Source organism: Anser brachyrhynchus, assembly GCF_964034855.1.
Source record: "Anser brachyrhynchus genome assembly, chromosome: 25".
NCBI lineage: Eukaryota > Metazoa > Chordata > Aves > Anseriformes > Anatidae > Anser > Anser brachyrhynchus.
This window is the reverse complement of record NC_137718.1, coordinates 571,404-596,605: the sequence shown is the minus strand read 5'-3', so window position 1 is coordinate 596,605 and position 25,202 is coordinate 571,404. Positions and strand designations below refer to the sequence as shown.

Below are 25,202 nucleotides of genomic sequence, written 5' to 3'. Positions count from 1 at the left end.
CCTGAATTACAGCACATTAGCTGGAGAGGGGTAAAAGATGGCAGTGCCTTGATCCCAAAGTGTCTGATACCCAACACACTGTACTATTGATGTGCAACTTTCATTCTGTTTCTAAATGGACGTGTTGCACAAAGGACTTTCTCGTTAAATACCCCCAAACAAAACGTGTACATATGATTACCATATCATGAAAATAATAGCATTTTCTTTTGCCAATTTACAAGAGGCTGGTTCACCTAGCATCTTGACATACCCAACGTATGTCTCACATAAAAGAAAGACTGTATGAAAATATCATCCTTCAACATAACTGTTTTTATTGTGTAGTGAAAGACTGCATCTAAAACCAGAGGAAGAGGAGTATCAAACAGCGTATTTTACCTAGTACGTACAAACAAAGAAGCTGCTGAGAGTTGAGTAGTAGATTTCTCGCTCAAACAGAAAAGAAGCAGTAACTCAGACTTCCATCTGTGTTTTATCAACTGCTAAGAAACAGGGTAACATAAGGGTGCAGCTTCTCAAAAGACTGGCAAACAGAAAAGAAACAGGAGATACATCTAGTATGTGCTATGGGATGGCTTGGTAAGATGAGAAATCAGCTGGCAGTTTTATCACTTTCTCCATTCTCTATTAGTTTCCTTTTCTTTTCATCCGTTTTCCTCTTGAAGATGCTATCTCTGTAGAACTGAAGTTCTTTGATGCTTTCCCTGATGTCATCAAGTGCTCTGAAAGAGAATTAAGGAGGGTTTCAAAATGCCTGCACACATCTTCAACTACATCTGGATTCTAATGCTTCTAAAAAAATTCCAGGCTGTGAGAAAAAAAACACTGATATGCATGGATCACAAATCTGTCAGAAATAAAAACAACCCTCGCTACTCTTGGGTATGTGGAAAGCAATAAAAGTCCACCAGCACTGACGTGCCAGGGAGTAATGTCCAGCTTATCAGTTTGTCACTGCGCGACATACAAGCTCTTGAAAGCCAACAGGTTCTACAGCTTCAACTATTAAAAATAATTCACTATTAATCTGAGACAACAAAGAGACAAGGACTCAGGAGACCTGTTTGTTGCTCCTGCTTTGGCCAGTCATCTGCTTTCTACATGAGCAAGGGTGACTGACTTGTTTTGACCCAGTACTTTTTGTTACCATGCTCTGCCTGCTTGGACTGTAAGGTCTGTGCAGAAGTAGTAATCTTACTGCACGTTTTCAAATGTGCAGCACACCTACCTGTGATTTCCACCAAGATCTCTACAAGTCATTCCTTCTCCTTTTATACCAGAACCTCCTCTCCTGCCTAACAAGGCCATGTCAGAACAAAGAGGTAAAGATGCAGTTACTTCCTTCCACTGTCATTTAGGAAAGTCATAGCTAGAAGTACCAAGTAATGCCTACAAAAAGTCCAGTGTAGACATTTCAATGCGTAGGTGTGTTGCTCTTTTTTCCACATTTAGTCTGAGCAGATGAAAAGAGCAAAATGGATGCACTTACTGTGCATACGGACTTACCAAAGCCTATGGATCCCAAGGGATTTGTGTGAGACCCACCATCTCCTCTATACAGAAGAACTTAAAATCTTAGAAAATGTGGCTTTCTAAAAATTGTTAATACTACATAGCATCTTTTCTTCCAAAACCTCAAAGCAAGTTCAACTTTTAAGGACGTCTCAGATGCCGGCAGGAGCATAACTCAAAACGAAATCCTTTCACAGAAAGCAGAACAAGCTCTCTGACATACTACAAGCTCGGGAAATAGCCAGGACCAGAACTCTTATCTCCCCTTGTGCAGTCTTCCAATTTTAGTTTGTCTATGAACAACTTTGCCCAATTCAAGGACAGAAAAAAGCACTGTTCAGCTAGCTTTTTCACGTGATTTCTCACTGTGATGTCTAAAAGGTGATAGATGTATCTACGCTGCCAAACAAGCATCTTGGCTTGAACAGTAAACAAAGTGAATCAGAACAGATAAGGAAATTTCTGATTCTGTGTATGTTTATAACTCCTTCCCTTAAAATAACCAGGCTTCTGACTGGAGAATACAAACTATATGACAGGGAGCACAATCATACAACCTCTGCTGTCTTCTGCATTAGAACAAACATGCCTGGAATCAAAGGAAGCACGCAGCACCAGATTCTGCTCATGAGGAGCATGTTTCCTGCATGACAAGCTCTACTTTGTTATAACAAGGAACCTCACCTGTGAGAAGCTGCCTTCTTTGGTGCAAATTCATATTCTTCTGGATACCAGCGTCTGTAAGCAGAAAAAAAACCCCACCATTTAAAAAGGAAATTGGGATTCACTAACATGTCCAGTGGCTGCTGTGGGTTTGTTACAATTGGTGAAAGTTCTTATGGAGAAGCCACAACCCTGTGAATCAAAGTGCTGCAAATGGCAGAGTACATCACTCCCTGAGTACTTTATGGTTCATTCTGTCCATCAGCCTGAACAGAAGAGATGAAAGAATGAGACGGCTGCATACACACATCTCCCAGCAGCCCTTAACCTTGTTTTAGAAGAGCGCATGTTAGTGCCACTTAACAGGCTTCCCTAGATTATCTTTCATAGAACTATTCAATTTGGGGAATATTTACCTGCAAAGTTCTTTGACAGTGCTCACATCGATGATCCTGTAATGAAGATGCCTCATGAACTGAGGCATGTATTTGTCAAGAAATTTCTTATCTGCATGAACAGAGTTACCTACAAAGACACAAAACAAGATGTTTCTTCAAAGACATTGCAAAGCTACTGTGAACATCTAAACTACAAACAGGCTATGCATGCTTGGAAAAGATCATAGGGTATAAAAAGCTATTCACGGGCAGCTCATATAACTCATTTTCTAGCAAATATGATTGTAAAGGTTTGTCAGATTTTCATTTCAGGATCACACATGGTTTAAATACATAATCCCTATATTAATTCTTCAGTTACTACAATTTCTGTCACACAGATAAGTATCAAAGAATTACAAAAGCATCAGGTTTTTCACCAAGTGAAAATAGGCATAAGTATTAATTTGATTTAGCCATAATCCTAAAGCCGTACGTGAATGTCCTGAATTTAGTTCCAGGTAACAGGATATTTGGCAGATTCACATTTGGTGCTTCATTTGATACGCACAGTGAAGAAAAGACACTTCAGTTTACTGTTCAGATTTTACGGTCACAGATTGCTGTTAGCAGTTAAGTTGCCCTTCCCAATTGTAACTGTACAATGAAACATTAATGCTAAAAATGACTTAAGTTTCCTGCAGTAACAACGTGCAATATTTGCTTTAGGGAATCAGCAGAACAGATGATGCCTTTTTCTACTAGCAGATTTTGATTCGCACGTTAGATCTCTGCACAGAAAACTAAAGCATCCCTGCCACGTGCATCAACTGGCCTTTCAGCATCCAGCTGGGAACTGCAGGAGGGATGACATTATTATTATTATTAAGAAAGAACACATCTTACCTGCAAGAGGACAGAGACCGGGAGGTGTTTGTTGTCGTACAAAGGACAGAAACTCATACTCTGCCTGCTGCAATGAAATTTTACTCTCCTTCACAGCCTTAGTAAGGCCAGACTGCAAGAAAGAGCCATTCGTCATAAATTATATATATGCTACCATCAAAGATATTTCTAGAAATGCTCAACAGCAAAAGATCAACCAGTAAAGTACTGCTTGCTCCCCAGCATGCCCAGAAGTATTAAGAGTACAAATTCACTTTGTATTTTAAGGTATTCTGGGAAACCAAATCGCCTTTATACCTCCATAAGGAGGCCTTGCTGACTTTCAGGGCACCACTCACGAGACACAAACCATCACAAGTAAAGGCGATCATAGAACAGTCCTAAGGACACTGATTCTCCTGTGATTTTCCTCTCTGTTGCTATACTTTATAGGGTGTTACTCTCAATTACTGACACATTATGCAAGCCTCGTTTATACACCTGCATGCACATGATCCAGGAGAATATTATATTTCTGTTTAATGAGAGGCATTTGCCTCCCCAGCCCAGAGTAGTATGTATAAACAAACAGAAATAATCAGAATTCTGGCTGAAGTGTTTATCAAGGTAACTATAAATCAGAAAAGCTTCATCCTTCTTTTTTTCAACAGTTAAATGTCAGATCTGCTCTAAGTGTTCTCAGTGATTTTTTTCCATCTGGCTATGCTATATATTTCCATGACTGTGCTGCAAAAATCTACTTGACAGATCCAAGTGGTGGTTAAAAAATTCATTATGTGGCTGCATTTTCATCTATATTCTAATTGCTTCTCTTTTCTTAGTCAATTAAAAATAAGTAGCTCCTCAGGAGCAGTGATAACGAATGCTACCATCTTCAATTCACTTGTGAACTGAAGTTGAGTTTGTGTCCTCAGCTGCAGAAGGGGAAAAGCTCCCATCACAGTAGATTAATATTCATTTTCCAAACTCTTACTAATCCTTCCCAGGGAGAGTAAGATGCTAAAGGGGGGGAGGAAGGAGGGGCTGTGAGTGTCTTAAAACTTCAGCACTTAATTGAAAACTACCTTGAATTTAAATTTGTAATCAGGGATTGGAAAATCCATTCACTTTCTTGCTACAGGCAAGGAGGAAGCTTTCCTTGGTGACTGAAAACTAATCTATTCTTACAAAAGTTAAGTTTTCAGTGAAAAAAATAAACTAGGCTTACAGTGCTGACAAGCACAGGCAAAAATAACAATGTTTACAGTACATAGGTCTGTTTAATTCTACTAGGACCTTAATTTTCAGCGGTAAGTTACCATTTTGCCAGCTCTGGACTATTCTACACCAACCTTGTAGTTATTTTTAGTTGAGATTTTACACCACGTCGTCTTCTGTATCGGAATCATTATTTGCATTTTTTTATGCAACACAGAACAGGCTTCAACACAAGGATCTGTCAGAGGAGTCCATGCAACCCAGCCCACTCCTGCACAGGGACTGGGACTCCTGCGGAGTCCAGCCATGGCAGAGCTCAGCATGCAGAGCAGGGAACTGAACCCAGCTTCTTAATCTCACGCCAAAAGGCACAATGCTGAGTGTCCACTTTCGAACGTGAGAATCAGTGGCACATATCAGGGTGACGGGTCCTATTCCAAGACCCACCAAGGCTTGTATTACAGTCTGCAGCTTTCCTGTGTGCTGTTGCTGCTCAAGCCTTCTTTTGGATTTGTTAACTGTTGGCCTTCGGTGATGCTTTTCTCAGAAAGTAGCTTCCAGCACTATTCAAACTTATTATAAGCCAAGCTACTATGCACAGGCCACCTCGGGACAGTCTGACAGTTCCAACACAGGATGGTGATTACAGATACACAGATGTAATTTGCACCTATGCCATGGATGACTTGTGACACCTTGGGTAAAATGCTGTACATCGGCTCCTTGGTACAAGATAAGGATGATACTTACTGCCTCCCATTCTTTATCTCCTCTGTTTGATTGCAAAATCGTTCAGCACAGTTGTTGTCCCTTTTTAGATGACTGTACTGCAACTAGTAACTCTGAGTTACGCCATTATTATAAAGAAATGGGACTCGTAGCGTGAGTGCTCTAGAAGGGTTACCTTCCCGTGGTGCTCCTTGCACCACTCGGACATGCCATCCAGCAGCTCATCTGGCTGGTTGATGATCAGGTTGGGGCCCTGCAGGGAGGGAAAACACAGGTAATCAAGTCTTTCTGACGGGACTGTTCAGAAGTTTGGCATCCCGGAGCCGCGGGGAGCGCGGCGCCGCCCGCACAGCGGCCTCACGGCCTGAGGGGCTGCGCTGGGGCCTGGCGCTGCGGGCTGCGGGCAGCGGGCGGGGGGGGCCCGGCCCGGTGCTGGGGGCCCGAAGGGCTCTGTGAGGCCGCTCGCGGCGCTGCGCTCACCTCGGCCAGGACGTTGAGGTCGCAGTCGGTGATGAGGCAGGCCATCTCCAGGATCTGGTCCTTCTCCACGTCCAGCCCCGTCATCTGCCACACAGGGGAGCGGCACCGTCACCGCCGCCGACCCCCGCCGCCGCCGCCCCGCGCCCCCCCCCCCCCCCGCCGCCCCCCCCCGCCGCCGCCCCCCCGCGCCCCGCACCTCCAGGTCCACCCAGACCATGCGCTGCCCCATGCCGCCGCCGGCCATGGCCGCCGCCCGCCGCCGGCCCCGCCACAGCCGCCCGGCGCAGCTCCGCAGGCGACCGAGGCCACCGCGGCTGCCGCCGAGCATCGCCGGCCAGGCCGCAAAGTGCCGCCGCCGAACTACACTTCCCGGCAGGCCCCGCGGCGGCGGCCCCAGGGCGAGCGCGGGCGGCGAGCGCGAGCGCTGCTGGGAGCCGTAGTTCCGAGAGCAACGGCCGCGCGGGGTGCGCCGGGAGCGGAGGGCGGGGCTGAGGGGCTGCGGCCGGGGCCATGGCGGCAGCGGGCCGGGGGCAGCGGGGGGCTGGCGGCCCCCGGTGGCAGAGGTGGTTTTCTAGTTTAAGACACGCCTCGTCGGGTCTTGCTTTCTACCCCCAGAAGGAACATGGTCAGTGCAGCCGGTTACCGGGAGGCGGCCGCTAACCGGTCGTACTCCCAGCTCTCCGACCACCGCAGGAGCTTTTCTCAAACAAATTTCCCTCTCAAAGGCCAAATGGGTACAAACGTGGGTGAACTGAATGAGTAAAGCTAGGCTGTAAAAACATTCAAATGTGTATGGGTTATCCACAGGGAGACTTTTAATGTTCTTCTCCAAAGCAAGGAATATTCAAAAGGAATCATTTATGTATCAAAACAGTTCGACACGCGCTTCGGATGCCACAAAGCATCATACCCCTTACGCTCTGTTTCAAAGGGTGTGTGCCTACACCTGACACAGAGCCCGCCTCCTTCAGCTGCACTACAAAAATACACTCTTCCTTATAATACAAGCACCCAACAGTAACTCTTAAACTGTGGCACGTTTGTTTTCTTGCATAAAGCCCTGAGGTGTTGAGTTAACATTTAAAATTAAGATGCCAGTTTTGGAGCATTCTGCGGCTAGTAGTTTTACAAATATTAAATGGTAACTTTGATGGGTTTATTTTACACAGATTCAGTTAGAAACAGATTTAAGTTTCCCATAAAGTTCTTTAAAGCCTACTGAATGCTTGTTAATGCCGTGACGGGCGCCACTTGCCCTCTCTGTAGTTCTCTCTTCTGTTATCGTAATCGTGGCTCCAGCTTTCACGATTCCTGTCTTCATAGACAAAGTCATCTCTGCTCCCCCGGTAATGATGGTCAGATCCAGAGTCGTGGCCTCTGTCATCAAAGCCGTAGTCATCCCTTTTGCCCCTGCAATAGTCAGGCCCACGGTCCCCAAAACGCTGTTCTCGGCCAAAATGCCTACTGTCCGAGTAATAGGGGTGGGAGCCCATCCTGGTCTTGCGCAGTGCTGCGACGTCTGGGCGCCACTGCATCTGGGAGGCTGACGAGTGATTAAACGAGTGCCCGTGCTGGTACCCAGAGGCAGCAAAGCCGGGGTGATCATACTTCCCACCGTACTGAGACTGCTGCCGCATCGCACCATGCATCTGGAAGACAGAAGAGAAAAAGGCTTGGTGGATTCGATGCACTTTCCTTCTGGCAGAGCGCTCTAACTAGTCTGTGGCACGGGGTCCTGATAAATTTTAATCTCCTGTGTTGGCCTCTAAGTTCCACATGAATCATGCTGCAAATACAAGGGAAAATGAAAATGAACCAACAATATGAGACTGACTGCAGACTTACGGAATGGCTGCTACTGAGTGCTTTATCTACAGCTGGACTTGTAAAGCTCCAAGACCGCCCAGACATCACACAGCTTGGTAGCAGGAACTGTCAATCTTTTGGAACGGTTATTTCAACACTCCAAAAATACATTCTTGTGACTTAATACAATCATTATAGGAAACATCTAAGTACTCAAAATTAGAGCCAACTCTTTCACGTTATCCATCATCTGTGAGTGACTGCAGGTTTAGACACTATTAACAGCCCAGCTTACCACTCCTTGTCTCTGAAGGTTATCAGGAGACGGCAGAGACCTCTGCACGGATGAGAATCCTGCTGCTACCATATTATCTGGACTCTTATCGTATCTGCAGAAAAAGAGATTAGGAATTTTAGTCTTAAATGTTTCTATCATAGACTACTGCCAGTCTAAGGGGTACTTGCAGCCCAGTCACACTGCTACAATTAGAAAAAAATAACTGGGCAAGCATTACCCTGAACTTACTACTGCTGTGAGAAAGTAGTGCTGACACGCTTGCATTGTGTATTTGGCAGAACTCTCTCCACATCACCGAATCTTTTCCATACTCATAGGAAAACAGTTTTTAAACAGGAATGTGACCTGGGCCAGAAGCTCTGGCAATCAGATCTTTTGGAAAATCACTTTCAAGATGACGCTCTTCTTTTTGCACTAGGTTTTCAGGTACCGAGAATGCAGGGTACTGAAGGTAATAATAATGCAAGTACTTATTCCATAGAGAAAAAAAAGAGTAAATTGTGCTTGGAATGAGAACTGGGAAAGCTGAGTGTGTCAGTACTGTTTTTTAACTTGAACTACACACGTGTACCTACAGTGCGGACTCTTACCTGCTGGAAGCTGGATGTACTGTGCCAGATGGGCTCGTATTGGCAGTTCCATGTGGTAAAGAAGATGAATTACCATCTTGAGATGCATGACTGCTCCCTGAAGAGAAACAAACATTTCATGAGACCGCCAAACATCAGTTAGATTAACTTGGATATGAAATGAACTTGTAAGATGCTAACAATTTCCCCATGCTTAATTAGCTCTCAAGTTTCACCAGTGATCTGCAAAAGCACACAATCTGGTTTCCAAAACAAGATACTGTATCCGTCTTAATGCCCAGTTGGGAAAGTCGCAATCAGGCTTGCAATATTCTGGCCAACATGCCTCACTTTACTGAAGTCAGATGCAACTTTCACTGCTGGTATAATTTAGAGGGGCTTTCAAGGGTATGGAACAAATAATCGAACAAAACAAAAGAGAAGATTCAGCCTGGGGTTTATATGTCCCCTTAAGTGGCAGGTAGGTCCCTGGTCAAAACCCAAGGACAAAAGCACATGCCTGTATGACAACACTGTTCTACAAAGTCATCAGCTAGCAGGTGAGCGGCAGTTTGATGAGAAGCATGTGCAACAACCATCACTAACCAACTCAGCGCACCTCTGTCAGGTTTGGGGAGGAGGAGGAGGAAGGTGGCAGCTCTGCTTCCCATTTGGTAACTGTGTTATTTAACGTTTCTTTTTCTGGGTACCTGATCGGAACTGAATTTTGATAGGCCTCCCGTACAGCTTGATCCCGTTCAGCAGGCTCATTCCGTAGGGGACGGATTCTTCGTGCTTGAAGTTCACAAACGCGAACTGTTTCTGCTTGCCATCCCTGTCCTTGGGGATTTTAACCTTAATTACCGGGCCTGCCTGCGGATCAAGAAACGAGAGATGTTAAACGGGAGTGGAGCAGCTCCCCAGAGTTTTTTAAAAAAAAAAAAAAAAAGTTTTAAAGTTTTAAACCCGCCCCACAAGGGAGGAGGGCCCCCGGGAGAAGGCCGCGCGGGGGCGCACCGCGGCCGGGCCGCTCCTGCACAAGTTTGTCCGCCCGCGGCCGCCGTACGCCGCCCCGGCCCCGCCCCGCCATGGCGCCGCCAACCGCCCGCCCCGCCCCGCCCCGCCGGGCCGAGCATAAAGCGGGCGGGCCGCGGCCGCGGGCCCCGGCGGCACCTGGTGGAACAGCTCGAAGATCAGCTCCTCGGTCACGCGGGGGTCCAGGTTCCCCACGAACAGCGTCCGGTCCGCCTCGGCCGCCGCCGCTCCCATCGCGCGGCCGGGCCGCCCGCGCCCGCCGGGGCCGCCGCTCGCTGCTGCGCAGGCGCCGACGGCGCGGGGCCACGTCACGGGTGGGGGCGGGGCCGCGAGCGGAGCTTGGCGGGGGGGGCGGGGGAGCGGGGAGCCCCGCCCTGCGCAGGGCGGTGGCAGCGGCCGCAGGGCTGCGTGACGGGGCGGGTGGGTGGCGGTGGGGCTGGGTGGCCAACAGCCTGCGTAACTGAGCTTGGGTGACTAAAAGCCTGTAGTTACGGGTCGTGGGCTGTACGAGGGCTGCGGTGGGAAGCTCGGAGCCCCCAACGGCTCCCTCCTGCACGCCCTGTCCCGGGGCTTCGCCGTGAGGCGGCCCTCGTTATCCCCACGTCCTCAACGCCTCCCTCTCTCGCAGGTCCTGCTCCAGAGCCCAGCCACGACCAGCGGGGTGAGGTAACTTCGTTGTGACTGCCGTGAGCTGTGCTGAAGCCCGGCCCGCAGGATGAGCACAGTTGTTCTGTGTAATAGTAATAAAAAGGAAGCAAGCACGGCGTTGACTGGAGTGTTGAGCGTTCCGTTGCTTCGTTCCCTTTTATTGCCGCAATACTCTGTCTGATGGCCTCCACCATCCCAAATACTGCCTCCTGTAATGGTGCAGACGCAGGCAGGCTGCTTTGCATTCCTCCTCTAAACAGCTGTATTACACTTTAATGTGAAGATGGCACTTCTGCTTTTATGTTTGAGCAGAGTTCTGGACACCCATCTCTCAGCTAAGGTACTTCTCCAGTGTTTTGCGAAATAGCTCCCTGTTCCCATGTTGTTTGATTACATGGTAAGTACAGTTCTCAACAACTGTAATTCCCTGGATATTTTGGAACACGCTGGATGTAAAACAAGGATATTTTCCATCTGGAAAATTTTTGAAAGGGGGAGTTCAACCCTCATTTTTCATTAGATTTCAATGCATTATGGCATATCCTATTTTCTTGTTAATTAGGCCCTGTTCATTTTCTCCAGTTCATTACTTACTACCGCACCTAGAATTTATATTCATTTGGTTTAATCGTGTTCGCCTGGTTAAATTCTAAACAGTTACTCATTCAGAAAGGAAATTATTACCCTACTCTGCCAGGACTTCCACTTTGGCTTAATTTCCCTGGAGCCTCATTTACTTTCTTCTGTGTTTTTTTCCTTACTGGGTCCCCATAGGTTTGGCTGGAAGTGTGTTTGACAGCTTTACCATCATCAGCTTTCTTCACTTGGGCTGGGCATCTTCAGATGGATGTCGCAGTCCTGCATGGTGTGCCGTACACAGCTGGCTGAATTCAGAGGGACCCACAGAACAGGGTGATGGACTCAGGCTGGCCTGTTGCAGTCTTGTATGGCCAAGACCCAAAAAAATGCACAAAAAGGGAATGAGAAAACAATTTCAGACTTTTACAGGCATATTACAATCCTGTTGTGGTGTTTGCCTTTTTTGTTGTTATATTCCCATTTTGCTCTTCAATAAAACCCACAAAGGTATTTGCTTTCAGGGGCAAAAAGTGTTTGTAAGCTTCCTATTTTCACTCTTAGTATACAGGAGCTTATGTTCTTGAATATTACAGAAACTTACCAATTCTGCTTATAGTTTTCACCTTTAGATTAGGCTCTTAGTGTTGGCTCTTAGTAGTCTTCCTGTTCCACTAATAATCAGTTTTAACAATTATTTTTACATTGCAAAGGAAAGAGCCCAAGAAATCAGTGTCAGTCTTGCAGGTGACACGCACAAGTCACAGATAGCAGAGACACCAGCTCTCCCCAGCATCATTTGTATCCTTGCCTGATACAGCTACTTGAGAAAGTGGTGTTCATGTCAGATCAGTGGAGGCAAGAAGAGCAATTAGTTCTCAGATTGCTGCTGTTGCATGTGCACGATCTTATCGCCTAGTCCCAGCTCACAGGCTGGGAAAGGGCATGGATGCTGAGTGCCAGGCCAGGAGCTGTGACTTTCTGCCTCGTAGGTCTGAAAGCTGGGGCTAACGCTGCCTATAGTAAAGAAAATATTCTCCTCTACTGAAGCTCTGAAATGTAACAGTCAAATGCAATGCCGAGACAATAACTCTTGATGGAATGCACCTTGGTTAATGCTCCATACCGGCCTGTTCTACAGGTTGCTGTTCTCTGGCTACAGATCTCCCTGAGCTCCCCTCCAGTTAGGCACAGCCTGAGCTATGTCAGACAGTCCATGAGCCCACAGCCAGACTGTAGTCTGTGTGTCTGTCCTGTGTCTGTAGTGCAGTCTCTGTCCTCAGCACTGATTGCAGATGTCAGCTGTGCCTTCCCTCTTGCCTGATTGCACTCATGCTCCTCGGGTTATTCAGCTGCCTCGCTGACTTCCCTGCGCAGATGACAATCTTTTTCAGTGCTGTGGTAATGGGGCTGTTCAACTGAAAGTGGATGCTTGAAAATTCTCCACGCCCTGCTATCCTACCAGAAAACAGGTACCCGTAATTACATCAAATGATAGAGAGATCAGTCAGACAAAGCCATTGCAGATGACAGTTCTTTCACTGGAGAGCCTGAAAGAATGGGTCACGCCAGCTAATACAATAACCGCACACCTTATCCCTATATGCAATTTTCATTAGGGCCATTGAATGTCCGTGACTGACACCTGTACAAAGAGGGAGAGAAGCAGATAGATAAAAATAACAGCTACAGTTACTACTGAATAAACTGAACTTCTGAGGGCTTTTGTGGTTCAGTTCTTTGGCTTCATATTCAGACATGGAGTGAGTTAGGGGGAAGTCACCCTGGCAAATGGAGGAGGCAGAGCTCAACCTGGAATGGGGAGGAAGAAGTGAAGACCGTGGAGTAGCAGAAGGCTGAGAGAGGGGTTCCTCCCCTTCATATTTTCTCTCAGATAATTTTGTGTTATATTAATAAATTTTGCAAGTCAAATACTGAAGTTTTGCCTGTTTTTTTTCTGTTTTTGCTGCTACTCTGTGCTGTGATTTCATGCCCTTGATGATCTTTTAGGAATACATTAACAAATGGTCTGCCCACCTCTTCATTCCAAGGTGAAAAGACACACACTCCCTTCAGCCACCCTCCTTCCTCCTGTCCTTACAAGCAGGATGCTACGCCAGCCTTTCCCTTGCCTGCACTGGTTCCCACCGCGGCTGCTCGAGCCAGTGCCACAGCACTTTTTGCCAGAGAGTGCACAAGGCAGGCGGGATACCCCAGCCTTCTAGCTGAGAAAGACTTTCAATTACTCCTGGCAGGTTGCAACAGAAGGGTAATTGTAGCTACAAACTTCTCCATGAAGGGAATCATTGTGCTTTTTAAACAGACCATAAAAATCTCCAGCAATGCTGATGTTCGAACAGTTAAACAGCGATTAAAGACACCCGCACTACAAGACCTGGGCATGTTATTTCCAGAGAACATGTCAGCAGCTGCTGAATTCCTGCATTTACTGTGCCTCTGTGACAGTCGCAAAGGTCTTTATAGAAACAATTATGTTATATTCAGCGTTAAGTAGCGAGTGTCAGAGGTTCTGTGCTCTCCAGCACAGCAGAAAGTCTGCGCTGGTGCGAATGTTATAACGCAGCCCTAAAAACATCACTGGGGCTTTTTATTAAGTTCTTACCAAGAAAGTGAAAGGAAAACCAGCAGAGAGGTGGACAAACCCTTCTACTTCTTCCCCGGTCTTGTGTCATGGGGAGCTTTTACGATACTTGCTATCCATGACTCATTTCAACCTTCGACTTCTTCATGTGCTAGTCCCAGTCTGAGTGTAGCACTCTGTATTGTAGGTGGCAAAGGGAACGATCCACGCTCAGCACCGGGTTGCCTTCCTCCCCCCCCATTTAACCGTGCTCACTTGCTTCTCCAGCTGCACGCAGGGACAGCTGCTCCGAGCGTCCTGTTCCTGCCAGCTCTGGGTGGCTCTGCTGCACTTGACTCCCTCATTCAGGACCGATATCCCTCCTTGTGCCTTCTGTTGCTTTCCTTTTTTTTCCCCATCATTTTACTTCTCCCGTACCACTTGTGACCGCAATCCCACCAGCAGCCCCTGAGCCACACAATCCCTTTAAAGATGACTGTAATTACTGGCAATCCCTGGGATTACATTACGTGTCCCCGGGTTTACAGCAATTGACAGCAATAACGCAGTACGGTGCGAACCAGTATAGCTCGTGTTTGCAGCCCAACAGCTTTGTAAACAGTATGAGAGCGCCCAACACGTTTACTTCTTAATAGCAAACTCAAACTGGGGTGTTCGGTCACAGCGTGGCGAGGGAGTTTTAAGGCCGTGCGATTCCCCGGCAGAGGACTGCCGTGCTCCCCGGTGCTGGAAGGAGGAGGAATCGGTTCACGCCCTGAACAGTGCCTGAAAAAATCCCGGTGAGAATTGCTCTGTCCTGTCCCGTTGCCTTCGCTGCTCTCGTTCGCTGCAGGATTTGCCCCGGAGCCCCGCGGTGCCGCGTCCCGCAGCCGGGAGCTCGGCGCTGTGCGGGGCCGGCCACGCAGCGGCAGCAGAGCCCCGCGCTCGCCCCGCAGCCTCGCGCAGCAGGGGCCGGGATGATCAAAGGGCCTTGGGACCATTACGGGCTCGGGATCTGTGTAATTGGCCTTTACTTCGTTAATGATCTGCTGCTAGGAACGAGGGGCGGGTGAGCCGCTGTCACCCCCGCGCTAACAAGCACCATCCCAGCTCCTGGCTTTGCGTCGTGCCCCAGCTTTCCGACCTGCCGGTGCAAACCAGCTGCCAAAGGTATGAAGCAGAAAAGAATGTCAGTTTGAAAGATGAACGCGTTACATAGGCCTTCCTCAGAGAGCAAAGTGAACTACAAGCACTCCCTGCTACTCCGGCACCGTGTACCCCAGAAGCACTGGGCTGGAAGGTCTCTAAAGGGCCCCTCCTGGCCTTTAGGGCTTCTTTGCACCGGGATTTCAACCCCAAAGCAGACCACAAGCACTCCCACCTTGCCATCAGAGCCAGGTCATGGTGCCCTAGGACAAATCCCGGTGACACGGGGGCTTTGTCCCTGTGATCTGGAATCTGAGCTCTGAAATAGGAACCGAGGGAAACGCACGGTGGACCTTGGACCCATGGACCAAGGACCTTAGCCCCCCCCCCGGGCACGCATGCTAGGCTGCAAAGGGGAAACTCTCACCAAAGGGAAGATGCCAACAGCAAAGCTAATATTGAAAATGAAAATGCAATGATGCTTCAGCCTGTGCCCCTGAGAAAAGTGCCTCCTGCTGCTGCTGCAAGGCCCTTCCCTGTGTGTCCCCCTGCCTGGAGCAGCCTCCCTGCGCATCTCTGCCTCCCCGGTTTTCCATCTCTATTGAAATCTCGGTACTAGACATCTGATTTCCATTTTCCCCAGTACTTTTAGTTCAATCAAAGTATGTGATTAGGGCTCTGTGGGCTCCATTGTCATCTCCACCTAAGTGCTTCTCTGATTGATATAAACAGCATTTCGATATTTACGCTGTGGTAAGTGGAATGTGTTTCTCTGGTTACTTTACTGGATAATGCACAAAATCTGCCACTAAAGGGAGAAAAAAAATAAAAAATAAAAGTTCCTGCAGAAAACGTGGTGGGAGGAGAGGAGTGGAGGCCTGATAGGACAGCTCTGTGCCTTGTCCTGGTCCCATCAGCATGACAAGGAGCACCTGCACGCATCTCACCACCTGGCTAAACAGCAGCAGCAGCAGCCAGGGAGGTTATAAAGGGTGCATGGGAGGCTCTTGCTGCTGTTGGTGCATGCTGCATTTCAGGGCTTTGGTGATTTGGGCTGTGCCTGGAGCCTATTGCTCTGAGACAAGCTTGTGGTGATGTGTGAGAGTGTTTGAAGCCATGCTAGCTTGTGTTTGGCTTGTGGAGTGCAGGCTCAGCCCCAGGCTCTATGTGGGGTCTGGGTTTGAGCTCTGGCAGCTGCTGGGGCTGGTCCAGGCTCTGTGACCCCCCAGTCAGCAGCACCCTGTGCTCACAGACCTGCTGTAGCATACCTGCAGTGCAACTTCTGCTGTTCTGGTCGGTCCTTGCCCTTGGAAGACAGGTAGGTGAAGCATTGTGTGTCACAGAGCTGGTGTTTAGTCCCTTTGTGGGACTGCAGTCCTTCAGCCAGCAGCAGGGTACGGCTGGCTGCAGGTCAGGCGGAAGGGTCTCCTTCTGGGCACAAGTCACACCTCGCTCACAGGGAATCTGCCTTCAGCACGGGCTTACAGCTGAGTGGTAATAAGGAAGTCGACGTTTGTGGGAGTGTAGAAGTGTACACAAGGTCTACCAGTGCTGAAGTGAGGTGCAGTAGTAACTGCTGTTGAGCTCCTGCTCACTGCTCAGAGGAATGCGTGGATGAGAAGTGGCTGATGCTTGCTGCCAGTGCTGCTGGGCCCCAGGGGGACGCGGTGCCCCAAGGCACTGACCTGGCCGAGGGCACCCAGGTGTGCCAGATGAGTGCCAGGAGAAGGGATGGGTGCATTGAGTTGGAAGGTGGAAACAAAAGCACTCTTTTCTGTATTCTACATGCTTTTAAGCAGACTGAGATTAGATGCTCTCCTTCTTTATATCTGCAGGAAAATGTATAAAGAATGTTCCTGAAAATCAAACACTTCTAGTTTCAGATAATCTTAGAGAAGGGGAGCAACTATTCTTTTTTTGAAAAAAGGTTATTTGAAAAAAAAAAGAGACAATCATGCTCTTAAATGGTAAAATATATTTATTTTCTGAGATATGACTTTAAAGCAGCTCTTGAAACGTAACTTTCACACAAGGGGCTTGTGCAAATGCTGCAGCTTTCTCTCTCAAGCACTGCGAAACTTCTCCAGGCAGAAGTTCCTGGGTAGTTGTCCTGGCAGGACGAGAGGTCTGGGCAGGTAATATGCTAGTGACCCAAATATTCTGTAGAGGTATCCTCTGAGGTAGCAGATGTTTTGATAGAGTTGGTTGGAAGTATGTTGTTGGCTTTTCAACATTTTTTTTTTCCTCCTGTGTCTACCTTTTTACTTGGTCAAAAATACTGCATTTTAAAAGTTTCAACAGAGAAGTTTTGGGCAGTTTAGCTGGGTGCTCTTTTATCTAGCTTTAAGAAACACATGGATAACTGATCTAGATTTGTGTTGTTTTATATTTAATATCTGGAAGCCCTGTCCTGGGAGAAGGGGCAGTGCAGCCCTGACCCACTTGCTCCTGGGAGCAGGGGTTGGAGGTGGGCAGCAGCCTGGGAGCCACTCCTACTTGTTGCAGGTCTCAGTGGGACCACGATGAGTCTCCTGCTGCCAAGCAAGTGCGGGGACCTGGCTGGTTTTCTGTTGTATGCACATTGATATGCTCTTAGATAAATTATGTTCTTGCTAAATAGGCAGTGCATGTCGCTGGGACCTCGCCTTGGGTCCTACCCTAGGCACTTGCTTGGATCTAGGAGCAGCTGGGGCTGGCAGTACTGTGGGTGTGCTGGGACCAAAGGTGCCTCGTGCTCCACGTGGCACAGAGGGTCCTGAAACAAAAGGCTCTCCCTTCCCATGTGCTTCTTTTTTCCTCTTGCTCTTGTTTCTCTTGCTCATTGATGGAGATTTAAGCAGTTCTTTTCCTGGTTTAAGTTTCTCTGTGCTGTAACAAGAAACTAGCAATTAACTACTGTAAGAGTGTTTTACAGTCCTATGGAAACCCTTTCTATCCACTGTGTTTTAAATGGTTATATCTTTTATTCCTAGTTTTCAGGAGTATAAAACTTTACTACATTTGCTGCAAACCTTCATACTTTGCTTTGCGGTTTATTGCTCCCTCTGCAGATATATCTTACTCATAAATAAGGCTATCATCTCTACAGTACTTGACTAAGAACTGCAATGGCTCTGAGCGATTTCATTAATGGGACTTTGCCTAGAAATCCCAACATGATTCATATCAAACCTCAGCCTTCGCTTGGCCCAGTGGTGCAGAGCTCTGAGAGCTGTGGCAGCAGTAGGTTGCTTGGCTGGATTATTAATGCCCTAGCCAGAAAATTCACCTAATGCTGGGAGACTGATGTGATTTAGAATTGGATGATGAGTGCAGAAAGCTTGGTTGTGAGCTGGAGGAGCTGGGTCTCAGTGCTGGGGTTGCTTTGGGCTGCCCAGACTTGGGCATGGAGTCTGTTGAGACTTGGAGCACAGAAATGAGTGTGCTGGCTCCAGCTGTGCCCTGCAAACCCTGTTGAAGGTCCTGCTCTCTCCTCACCTGCAGTGGCACAGCTGCCTGGATCAGCATTGTCTCTGAGTTCAGGACCTATGTTTTACCCCTTAGCAGAGGGGGTAAGAGCCCTCAGAATTGTGTGGTTGCCTCAGCACCTTGTGCAGCAGAAAGCAGAAAATAAAGGCACAGCTGAACTCCAAAGGTGTGCACGTCATTCTTCACAACTGCAAAGGGAAAGCAAGTGCTCTGCCCCACAGGCATGGCTTGTGAAACCAGGCTTCCTGGCAAACCCTGTCTCATTGCATCATCCTGAGCCTTGGCATTATTCAATCAACCCCTGTGCATTGAGCTGCAGAAAAATATTTATCAGTTCCCTCAATAAACCAGAATTAGCTGTACAACTGCCCTTTGACGTATTGTTACATGACACAGTCTCTAGGAGTTTTAACATGCCCTCTTGCTTTGTTTATCAGGATTCATCCTTGACTCCCTCACAACACAATAAGTCAATACAGATCTGCACAGCAGTCGGAGCTCCAGACAAAGCTGCAAGGTTTGGTGCAGCAGTCAGAAACGTGAGTTGTCAAGAGCTTTTGAGTGTATTCACATATTGCTTCCTTTTTGCTGGCAGCAGAGCAAAGAAATGCTTGTTACTAGCGGTGGCATTAACCTCTGACTAGATAGCTGGGGGATGCATGTGAATAAACTGTTCTTTGTGGGGGCTGATGCCTGCAGATGCAGAACCATTTGTTAAAATATACATTCTTAGGGCCAAATCCCTGGTGGGTACAAATCAGCCCAGAAGTCAACAGGGCAACAGCAGCTGCAGTCGGCAGAGTTTGGCTGTCTGTGTAGCTGCTCTCACTCAATAGCTTCCTTTAGCTGGGAAGTTTCCTTTTTAATAGGAATTGTTGACAATTAATTTTCTAAAAACTCTATTTTCACTTGATTAGGAATGCAGCTGATTACTCTCAGCTCCCATGATGTGAGGGCCAAATAAAGAGGTAGAAGTAATAAATTTGAGTTTCCTGTGGACAGAGGTCTGATGTGGACTCCATCAGTTGTTCTGCTTGCGCATCTAGAAAGTGGAGTCGGTGCACAGAGTCCACATCTTTGTGGGTCTAAGAGGAGGAGCAGAAGATACCAGTCCCTGCTGCAGGTTTGTTTCCAGTGCTGTTGTGACACAAATGATTCAGAAAGAAAGGTGTGGGGTATTTATTGCAGCATTCAGAGCCCTGCATGCTACATGGTAATTTCATCACATCACTGATAGTGGTTTTAAAAATCATGTTTCTCCTGTCCCCTTTTAACAAAATACCTGTTGTTTCACAAAATGCATTTAGAGCTGTATGTCCAGAATGCCAGCAATTAAAATATTGTGCATTTAGAGTGAATGGACTAACAGTTGTCTAAGCATGACCTCCGCCAGAAGAATTAAACCTGTGTTGTGAGATTTCTGTGCACCAGCAGAGCAGGCAGTAAGGTACCCGCTGTAAGTCACCAAAACCCAGGCACCTCACAATTACCCATTCCCCTGAGCATCCCCACAACTGTGTTGTTAAAACCTGCTTTCCTGGGCTTGTCAGGAGTGGGGAAAGAAGGTGCATGCTGGGCATGATGCTCCCAGCTCCCTGCCCACAGCCCTGGGGCTGGCAGCTCTTGCATTGTCGGATGGTTTATGGCACCATTTGCCAGTGCTGATATCTGCTACCAAGCCTCCAAATGTCAAAGCTGGCAGTGGGGATGCAGGCAGTGCGAACAGGTGGGCTGCGTGAATCTCTGGGGTCTCACTAATTCACACGGATTCATGGGAAATAAATTAATGATGGTAGTGGATACAAAGCCCTATTCTGGGTGCAGGTGAGTGAGCAATTCCCTTCTGACAGGCAGAGAGGGAAGGAGACCTGTCATGATCAGATTGCCTTTGATTTTATTGTCTAAGATAGCCTTAAAGGTATCCTGCATTCTGCATTGGCTTTTCTCTTGCCTGGCATTTTTGAAGCAGTGGCAAGTCTTGCTTAAAATAATGAGCACCTCTGTTAATTGCACCAGGCTACCTGTTTGTGGTGCAGGGTGTCTCTTGTACCTTCTCCATTAAAGAGCCAAAGGTTTTCTCAGCTCCTGAAGAGACTGCAGATGTTCAGAGCAAAAGGCATCAGCCCCGTAAGTGGTGTAAACCCACACAGCTCTGCCTAAGTGGTGTAAAACCTGCTCCTAAGCCAGCCCATGAATGTGGTCTTTGTGCCAGCAGGTTTTTCACAGGTGCACTTTGAAGACCCTCAGGAGTGGATTTGTTCCATCCAGAACTGAGGGCCAGAAGGGTGGGAAGGTGTGGGTGAAAGCACTGCTGTGGGAAGGAGTAGAAGTGCCAGAATATTGGAATAGGGGAAAATACAGGAACAGCACTTATTTAATAAGCTCTAAAACAAACTATTGTTACCTACAGTCTCTCTATCTGCATGGTTTTGATTTTGTACGTGCCGTTTTTATAGGATTCCTGAGTTAGCCTTTGGAGAAGTAATATTGTATTTTTGACATGCAGTTAGGATTTTCCCATAGTAGCAATACTATAGGGATTATATTTTTAACTTGTGACTTGTCTGGGAGGGGAAAGGTTAATGAACACCTGCTGTGTTACTGTTACATTCATTAAACTTGCTTAGAAATTTCATGGCCACATTTGTACTCCAGGCAATGTCAGGTCTCCCCCTGACAAGAACTGGGGCTTTAAATCTTGCTGTTTCCAAGGAAAATAAATGCATGTACATGAGGAAAGTTTGGGGTCCACATGCCACAACAAGGGTTCAATTCAGAGTGTGAAAAGGGGAATGGCTGTTTTATTAATTATGGGCCTGCCTGTGATTATCCCCAATGTTTATGGTGGGACCAGTCGGCTCCGTAACAAAGCAGTGCTGTGTCCCTGGCACGGTTCTGGAGCTGCTCCAGATCAATGGCTGGGTAACCGATAGGTTAATGTACAATATGTATTGCAACTGGTTGTAATTTTTTCATTTTACTATCAAGATTTTGTGGCTTATTTAAAGCTGCAAGTGGCCATTAAGAATATCGGTGAGTAAAGTCACTTGGCTGCTTACATTAATTATTAACTTGTAGATCTGAGCCTATAAATGGCACTGAGGGAAGCCCGGCGGCTCACTGGCGCGTGCCGCTGGAAAGAGGGACTCCGGGCTCTTTCCAGCTCTGCCTCTAGGAAGCACTCTGGCTCCAGATAAATCCCTGCCAGAGCCCCCAAAATGGGGAAGAGGACTCTAAGCATTGCTGTGAAGTGCAACCAATGTGGTCTTTGGGAAGAGCTTCTGAGATTTTGGGGTCAGAAGGCTCGGTAGCGGGGAGAGCTGTGCACAAAGGATGTGTTGTGTTACAGGGAAGGCTGTGGCTGGAGCTTGTTTTCAGCTTGATGGCAAAGATGGGAAATGCGGCACAAGGGAGAGACCTGCAGAGCTCTGGAGATCTGGATGGGCAGGAGGTGGAAACCAGTCCCCATCTGGGAGTCTGATAGGAAGGCGCTTGTTGTGTGCTTATCCTCCCGCGATGTCTGTCACAGCAGTGGGCTTCCCCTCGAAGCACCAGGGAGGGGAATGGTCCTGTGGGGAGTGCCTGGTGCACCCAGGGTACTCCCAGCTTCCAGCCAGGAGGTGAGAGCCAGTGCAGGAGTGCCTGGTGCAGATGGGAGCAGGATGGATGTGCTGCCTGTGCGCACGGGGGTCTTCGTGCCAGCCCCTCTCACCTGCCCCTGTGCAAGTGTGCTTGAAACTTCCCGGGAGCAGGCTGCTGCTACTGGCCAGATGATCCCATGCAGATGGCAGAGAGATAAATGACGCCATCTTTTTACTGTAGTGGTTTGCCCATAATTTCTAAAAGACAGTTATTAGATGCAGTCTTCCCTTTTTCAGGGACTGTGACTCCTTGGGCACAGGGAATTGCGATGAGGAAGGTAGAAAGCGAAACCCGACGTTAATAATGAGAGCAGTGCCCAAAACCCCATCCATTCCTCTCCTCCAATTTTCTCCTGTGACAATTTATAGGTTAGTTTGATGCTTGAATAGCTGTGTCTCTCTAGTAATATGTATTCTCGGTAAGTATTCCCCGCTGTGGCATATCCTAAGAGAACTCCATCAAATAATTATCTTCCCTTTTATTTATTCACAGTCTTTTCACTCGATCTGCATCACTATAAAATATTCCAATGGTTTCCTCTTAGCACAAAGCTTTCCTGAGATTGTAAAGTGTATTTATGTACAGTATTAAATCCACACTACGCGACTCTTTATCTTGGCACTTTCCTCATTTGATGCTACTGTCGGGCACTGGCCCCAGCCACCTTCTGCCTCTGCTGTAATGCCCTGCACAATCAGCACACGCTGAATCCGTGTCACTTGCCCAAAGCCTGGGGCACAAATGCAAACAAAATAAGCCTTTGCGCTTCTCTCTGCAGGTCCTGAAGTGCTGAGCGAGCCTACCCGTGCGAGGTGTTGGTGCTGACTGTGAGACCTCTGCCTTGGTCTCTGGGGCTTTCAGGAAAGCGTGAGCATCAGCCTCTGATCACCACGGAGCAAAAAGGGCAGCAGCCAGCCTGGCACCCAGTGCGCTGTGCCTGGCAGTGGGGTGGGACGTGGTGCTGTGAGGCAGGGCAGGTGCCTGAAAGGGTCTGGAAGTGGCAGCTGCTCTGGAGGAGCAATGGGGCTGATGCAGAGGGATGGAGCAAGGCAGCCCCAATGGGAAACCTCCCGTTACCTCTGAGATTACTTCGTGCTCGGTGGTTCCACTCAGCAAGCACTAGCAGTACTTCAGTGCTGTGTCTGGGGTCAGTGCAGAACTGATTTACCTTCTCTGCCTATTTGCTAGCGAGCACTAGTCTTGGACTGATTTACCTTCTCTGCCTGTTTGCTAGGGAGCACTAGTGTTGTTTTGCTAGGGGTCTGCAACACAGAAGCAGGAAGGGTGGGCAGCATGCCGCAGAGACCTGCAGCAAATGCTGTGTGTTGCCCTGAATGTGCGATGTCCATTCCCCATGTGTGAGCAGGTCCCTGTCCTCAATGGAAGGACTGCTGCTCTTCCAAAACAGCATTTCATAAACCATTATATCTATCTTAGTTTGGGGTTTGGTGTATTTTGCATCAGCTTAACAGAGAATATTTGGTGTCCTGGACCTCAGTTTGCTTCTTTACAAAGCACCCATGCAAGACAGCAGCAATAGTGACTGTAGATGTAGTCACTGAGATACACAGGCAGCATTTTGGCAAGAGCAAATTCTCCTCTGCAGGTGTGGCAGTCATCTAAAGGCTTTATGGGCTGAAAGGTCTCGTGTCAAAATGGGATCTGTAGCAATTCCTGGGTTCTTTTTACACAGAAGGGCTTTTCTCTTTTCCAGGGCTGAAGAAACCAGAAAAAGTAAAACTGCCTCTGAAAGTTTGTGCTGCGCTTGCAAAGTTTGTGAGCATTTCACAGGAGCCTGTAAGCTGCGAGGCAGATGCAACGTCTGTGCTTTGTGCCATGTCTGGTTGCCATGATTTGATGGCAGCTGTTAATAAGCTGGTCATGGCGTAATACAGCAGTGACCGTTCATAATCAGAGCTTTTACTCCCTACTTTGCCAGCAGTCAGCTCGGCTGAAACATGGAGAGGCTTTAAAAGGGGTTGGTCCCAGAAGAGGGAGATGCCAGGGAGAGAAACGGTTATGATGATGACCATAATGCTTACAGTCATTTGGCTCCAATACATCTTTAAGTGGCTTCCTATCAAATTGAGAGGAGAGTTCCCTAGCAAGGGTTAACTGAGTGTATAAAATTGATTGCGATTTTAGTAATTCAGTATAATCACAGTCTACCAGCAGGTTGCTTTTCCAGCAGGAGGGTTTGGAATTATTTTCTGGAGTTTGCAATATAGAACTTAAATTAAGCCTCAGAAGTCAGAGGAGCTCTGCTGCATCTCTAATGTGGTGCTAAATTCTCAGCAGCACATTCTCTGTATTAAAGCCTTTGCTAGCAATTAGGTTCATTAACTATCACAATACCTTATTTATTACTCGGCATGCCATATGGTTTCCCAGCTAAAGAATGGCACCCGTTCTAGCACAGACCATTTGGCATCATAAAAATGTTAACAAATAATGTTATGGCTCTCAAGGGCAAAAGGGCTCACTGGGTTGCAGGTCTGAACGGCAGGAGAGAATATGAAAACATTTTTCTTCTATAGCAAAATAAAGAATTCCTCGAGACAGAAGTATTCAAAGAATATAACGCTCACATAACACAAATGGGAGTTTTATACATGCCCATAATGGTTATGTCAATATTTGCAGTAGGCAGTGCTCTCACTCATCCCCTTTCCTTCCCCCACTTCTCTCATCCTTCTGAGCATGAACATTTTGGGGAGAAACGGTGGAAGAGGACCCATGCAGTCCCTGGCTGCTGCAGGCTGGGTGATGGCTAGATGCATCCTGGAGTTTGTTGCTTCTCGGCAAAGGCCTGCCTCGTTCTTCTGTTTCTCCAGGAGATCCGCGGCAGCTTTTCCCCATTTGGATGAGGAAATGGGTAACTTGTCAGTTCTAGGCAAAAGCTGAAGTGTTGGGGAAGGAGGAGGAGAGGTTATCCTGGAAGAGTCTGATTTTTGCAATTTGTTGTTCCCTTGTTCATCCCCTTCTCATCCTGTAGCCATTTTGGAGATGATGTGGGTGATCTCTTGGCTAATACATAGCCAGGCACCTGGAAGAAGAGCATAATTTATTACAGCTTGATATAAATATGCTTCATCTTACACGTCTTGTTTCTTGGTGGCACTAGCTTCTTACATGTCTTGGTGGGGATTTTGTGATGGCGTTAGCTTTGTGGCAATAAATGTCTTTAAGTGTTTTCTGTAATTTTGGGGGGCTGGGATTGATTATTGAGATTTGGCATTTATTACCATCCAAACTTCATCCCTGCTAAAACAGTTCTGGGCACTGCATCAAGGCACTTCGGATGCTGGCATGTTCACATAACACTGATTTTTTTTTTCACACTGCAAAATGACCTGTAAGGGGTGAACTTATGCCAGTAGAAAAGAGCAAGTCAATAGTGGAATATGAAGCTAGGTGTTCTAACCCTGGGAAGACTAAGATCACAGTCTTGTTGTTCAGTGGTCTTTAGAGAAGATCAGCAGCCTGTGTGCATCTCAGGGTGGGAGCCTTACTGTACCACTCACGTTTGGTTCCTATTTCTAGCAGGATTAGGAAACAGGGACAAC

The 25,202-nt window shown here is 47.5% G+C and overlaps 3 protein-coding genes and 1 long non-coding RNA gene across 4 annotated transcripts in view; 2 read left to right on the top strand and 2 right to left on the bottom strand.

The window, feature by feature from the left end:
- Nucleotides 1-296: 296 nt before the first annotated feature.
- Nucleotides 297-6,233, bottom strand: REXO2 (RNA exonuclease 2). Its single transcript, XM_080567866.1, has 7 exons — nucleotides 6,064-6,233; nucleotides 5,868-5,951; nucleotides 5,563-5,640; nucleotides 3,462-3,573; nucleotides 2,595-2,703; nucleotides 2,200-2,253; nucleotides 297-725 (listed from the first exon to the last, which is right to left on the bottom strand). The coding sequence occupies exons 1-7, from the start codon at nucleotides 6,193-6,195 to the stop codon at nucleotides 596-598; spliced, it is 699 nt and encodes a 232-aa protein (XP_080423992.1). The 5' UTR covers nucleotides 6,196-6,233; the 3' UTR covers nucleotides 297-595.
- Nucleotides 6,234-6,661: 428 nt separating this feature from the next.
- On the bottom strand, nucleotides 6,662-9,847 carry RBM7 (RNA binding motif protein 7). The gene is made up of 5 exons (XM_080567865.1): nucleotides 9,714-9,847; nucleotides 9,251-9,413; nucleotides 8,562-8,658; nucleotides 7,969-8,062; nucleotides 6,662-7,516 (listed from the first exon to the last, which is right to left on the bottom strand). The coding sequence occupies exons 1-5, from the start codon at nucleotides 9,807-9,809 to the stop codon at nucleotides 7,097-7,099; spliced, it is 870 nt and encodes a 289-aa protein (XP_080423991.1). The 5' UTR covers nucleotides 9,810-9,847; the 3' UTR covers nucleotides 6,662-7,096.
- LOC308182765 lies at nucleotides 9,706-11,493 on the top strand. Its single transcript, XR_013942070.1, has 3 exons — nucleotides 9,706-9,889; nucleotides 10,204-10,620; nucleotides 10,998-11,493. It is a non-coding gene; the product is annotated as an uncharacterized lncRNA (long non-coding RNA).
- A 4,060-nt stretch (nucleotides 11,494-15,553) lies between these two features.
- The window catches only part of ZBTB16 (zinc finger and BTB domain containing 16), a 112,931-nt gene continuing 103,282 nt past the window's right edge, over nucleotides 15,554-25,202 (top strand). The window contains exon 1 of the mRNA XM_080567846.1: nucleotides 15,554-15,844. The gene's annotated coding sequence lies outside the window, so the exon portion shown is untranslated. The remainder of the gene's footprint in view (nucleotides 15,845-25,202) is intronic.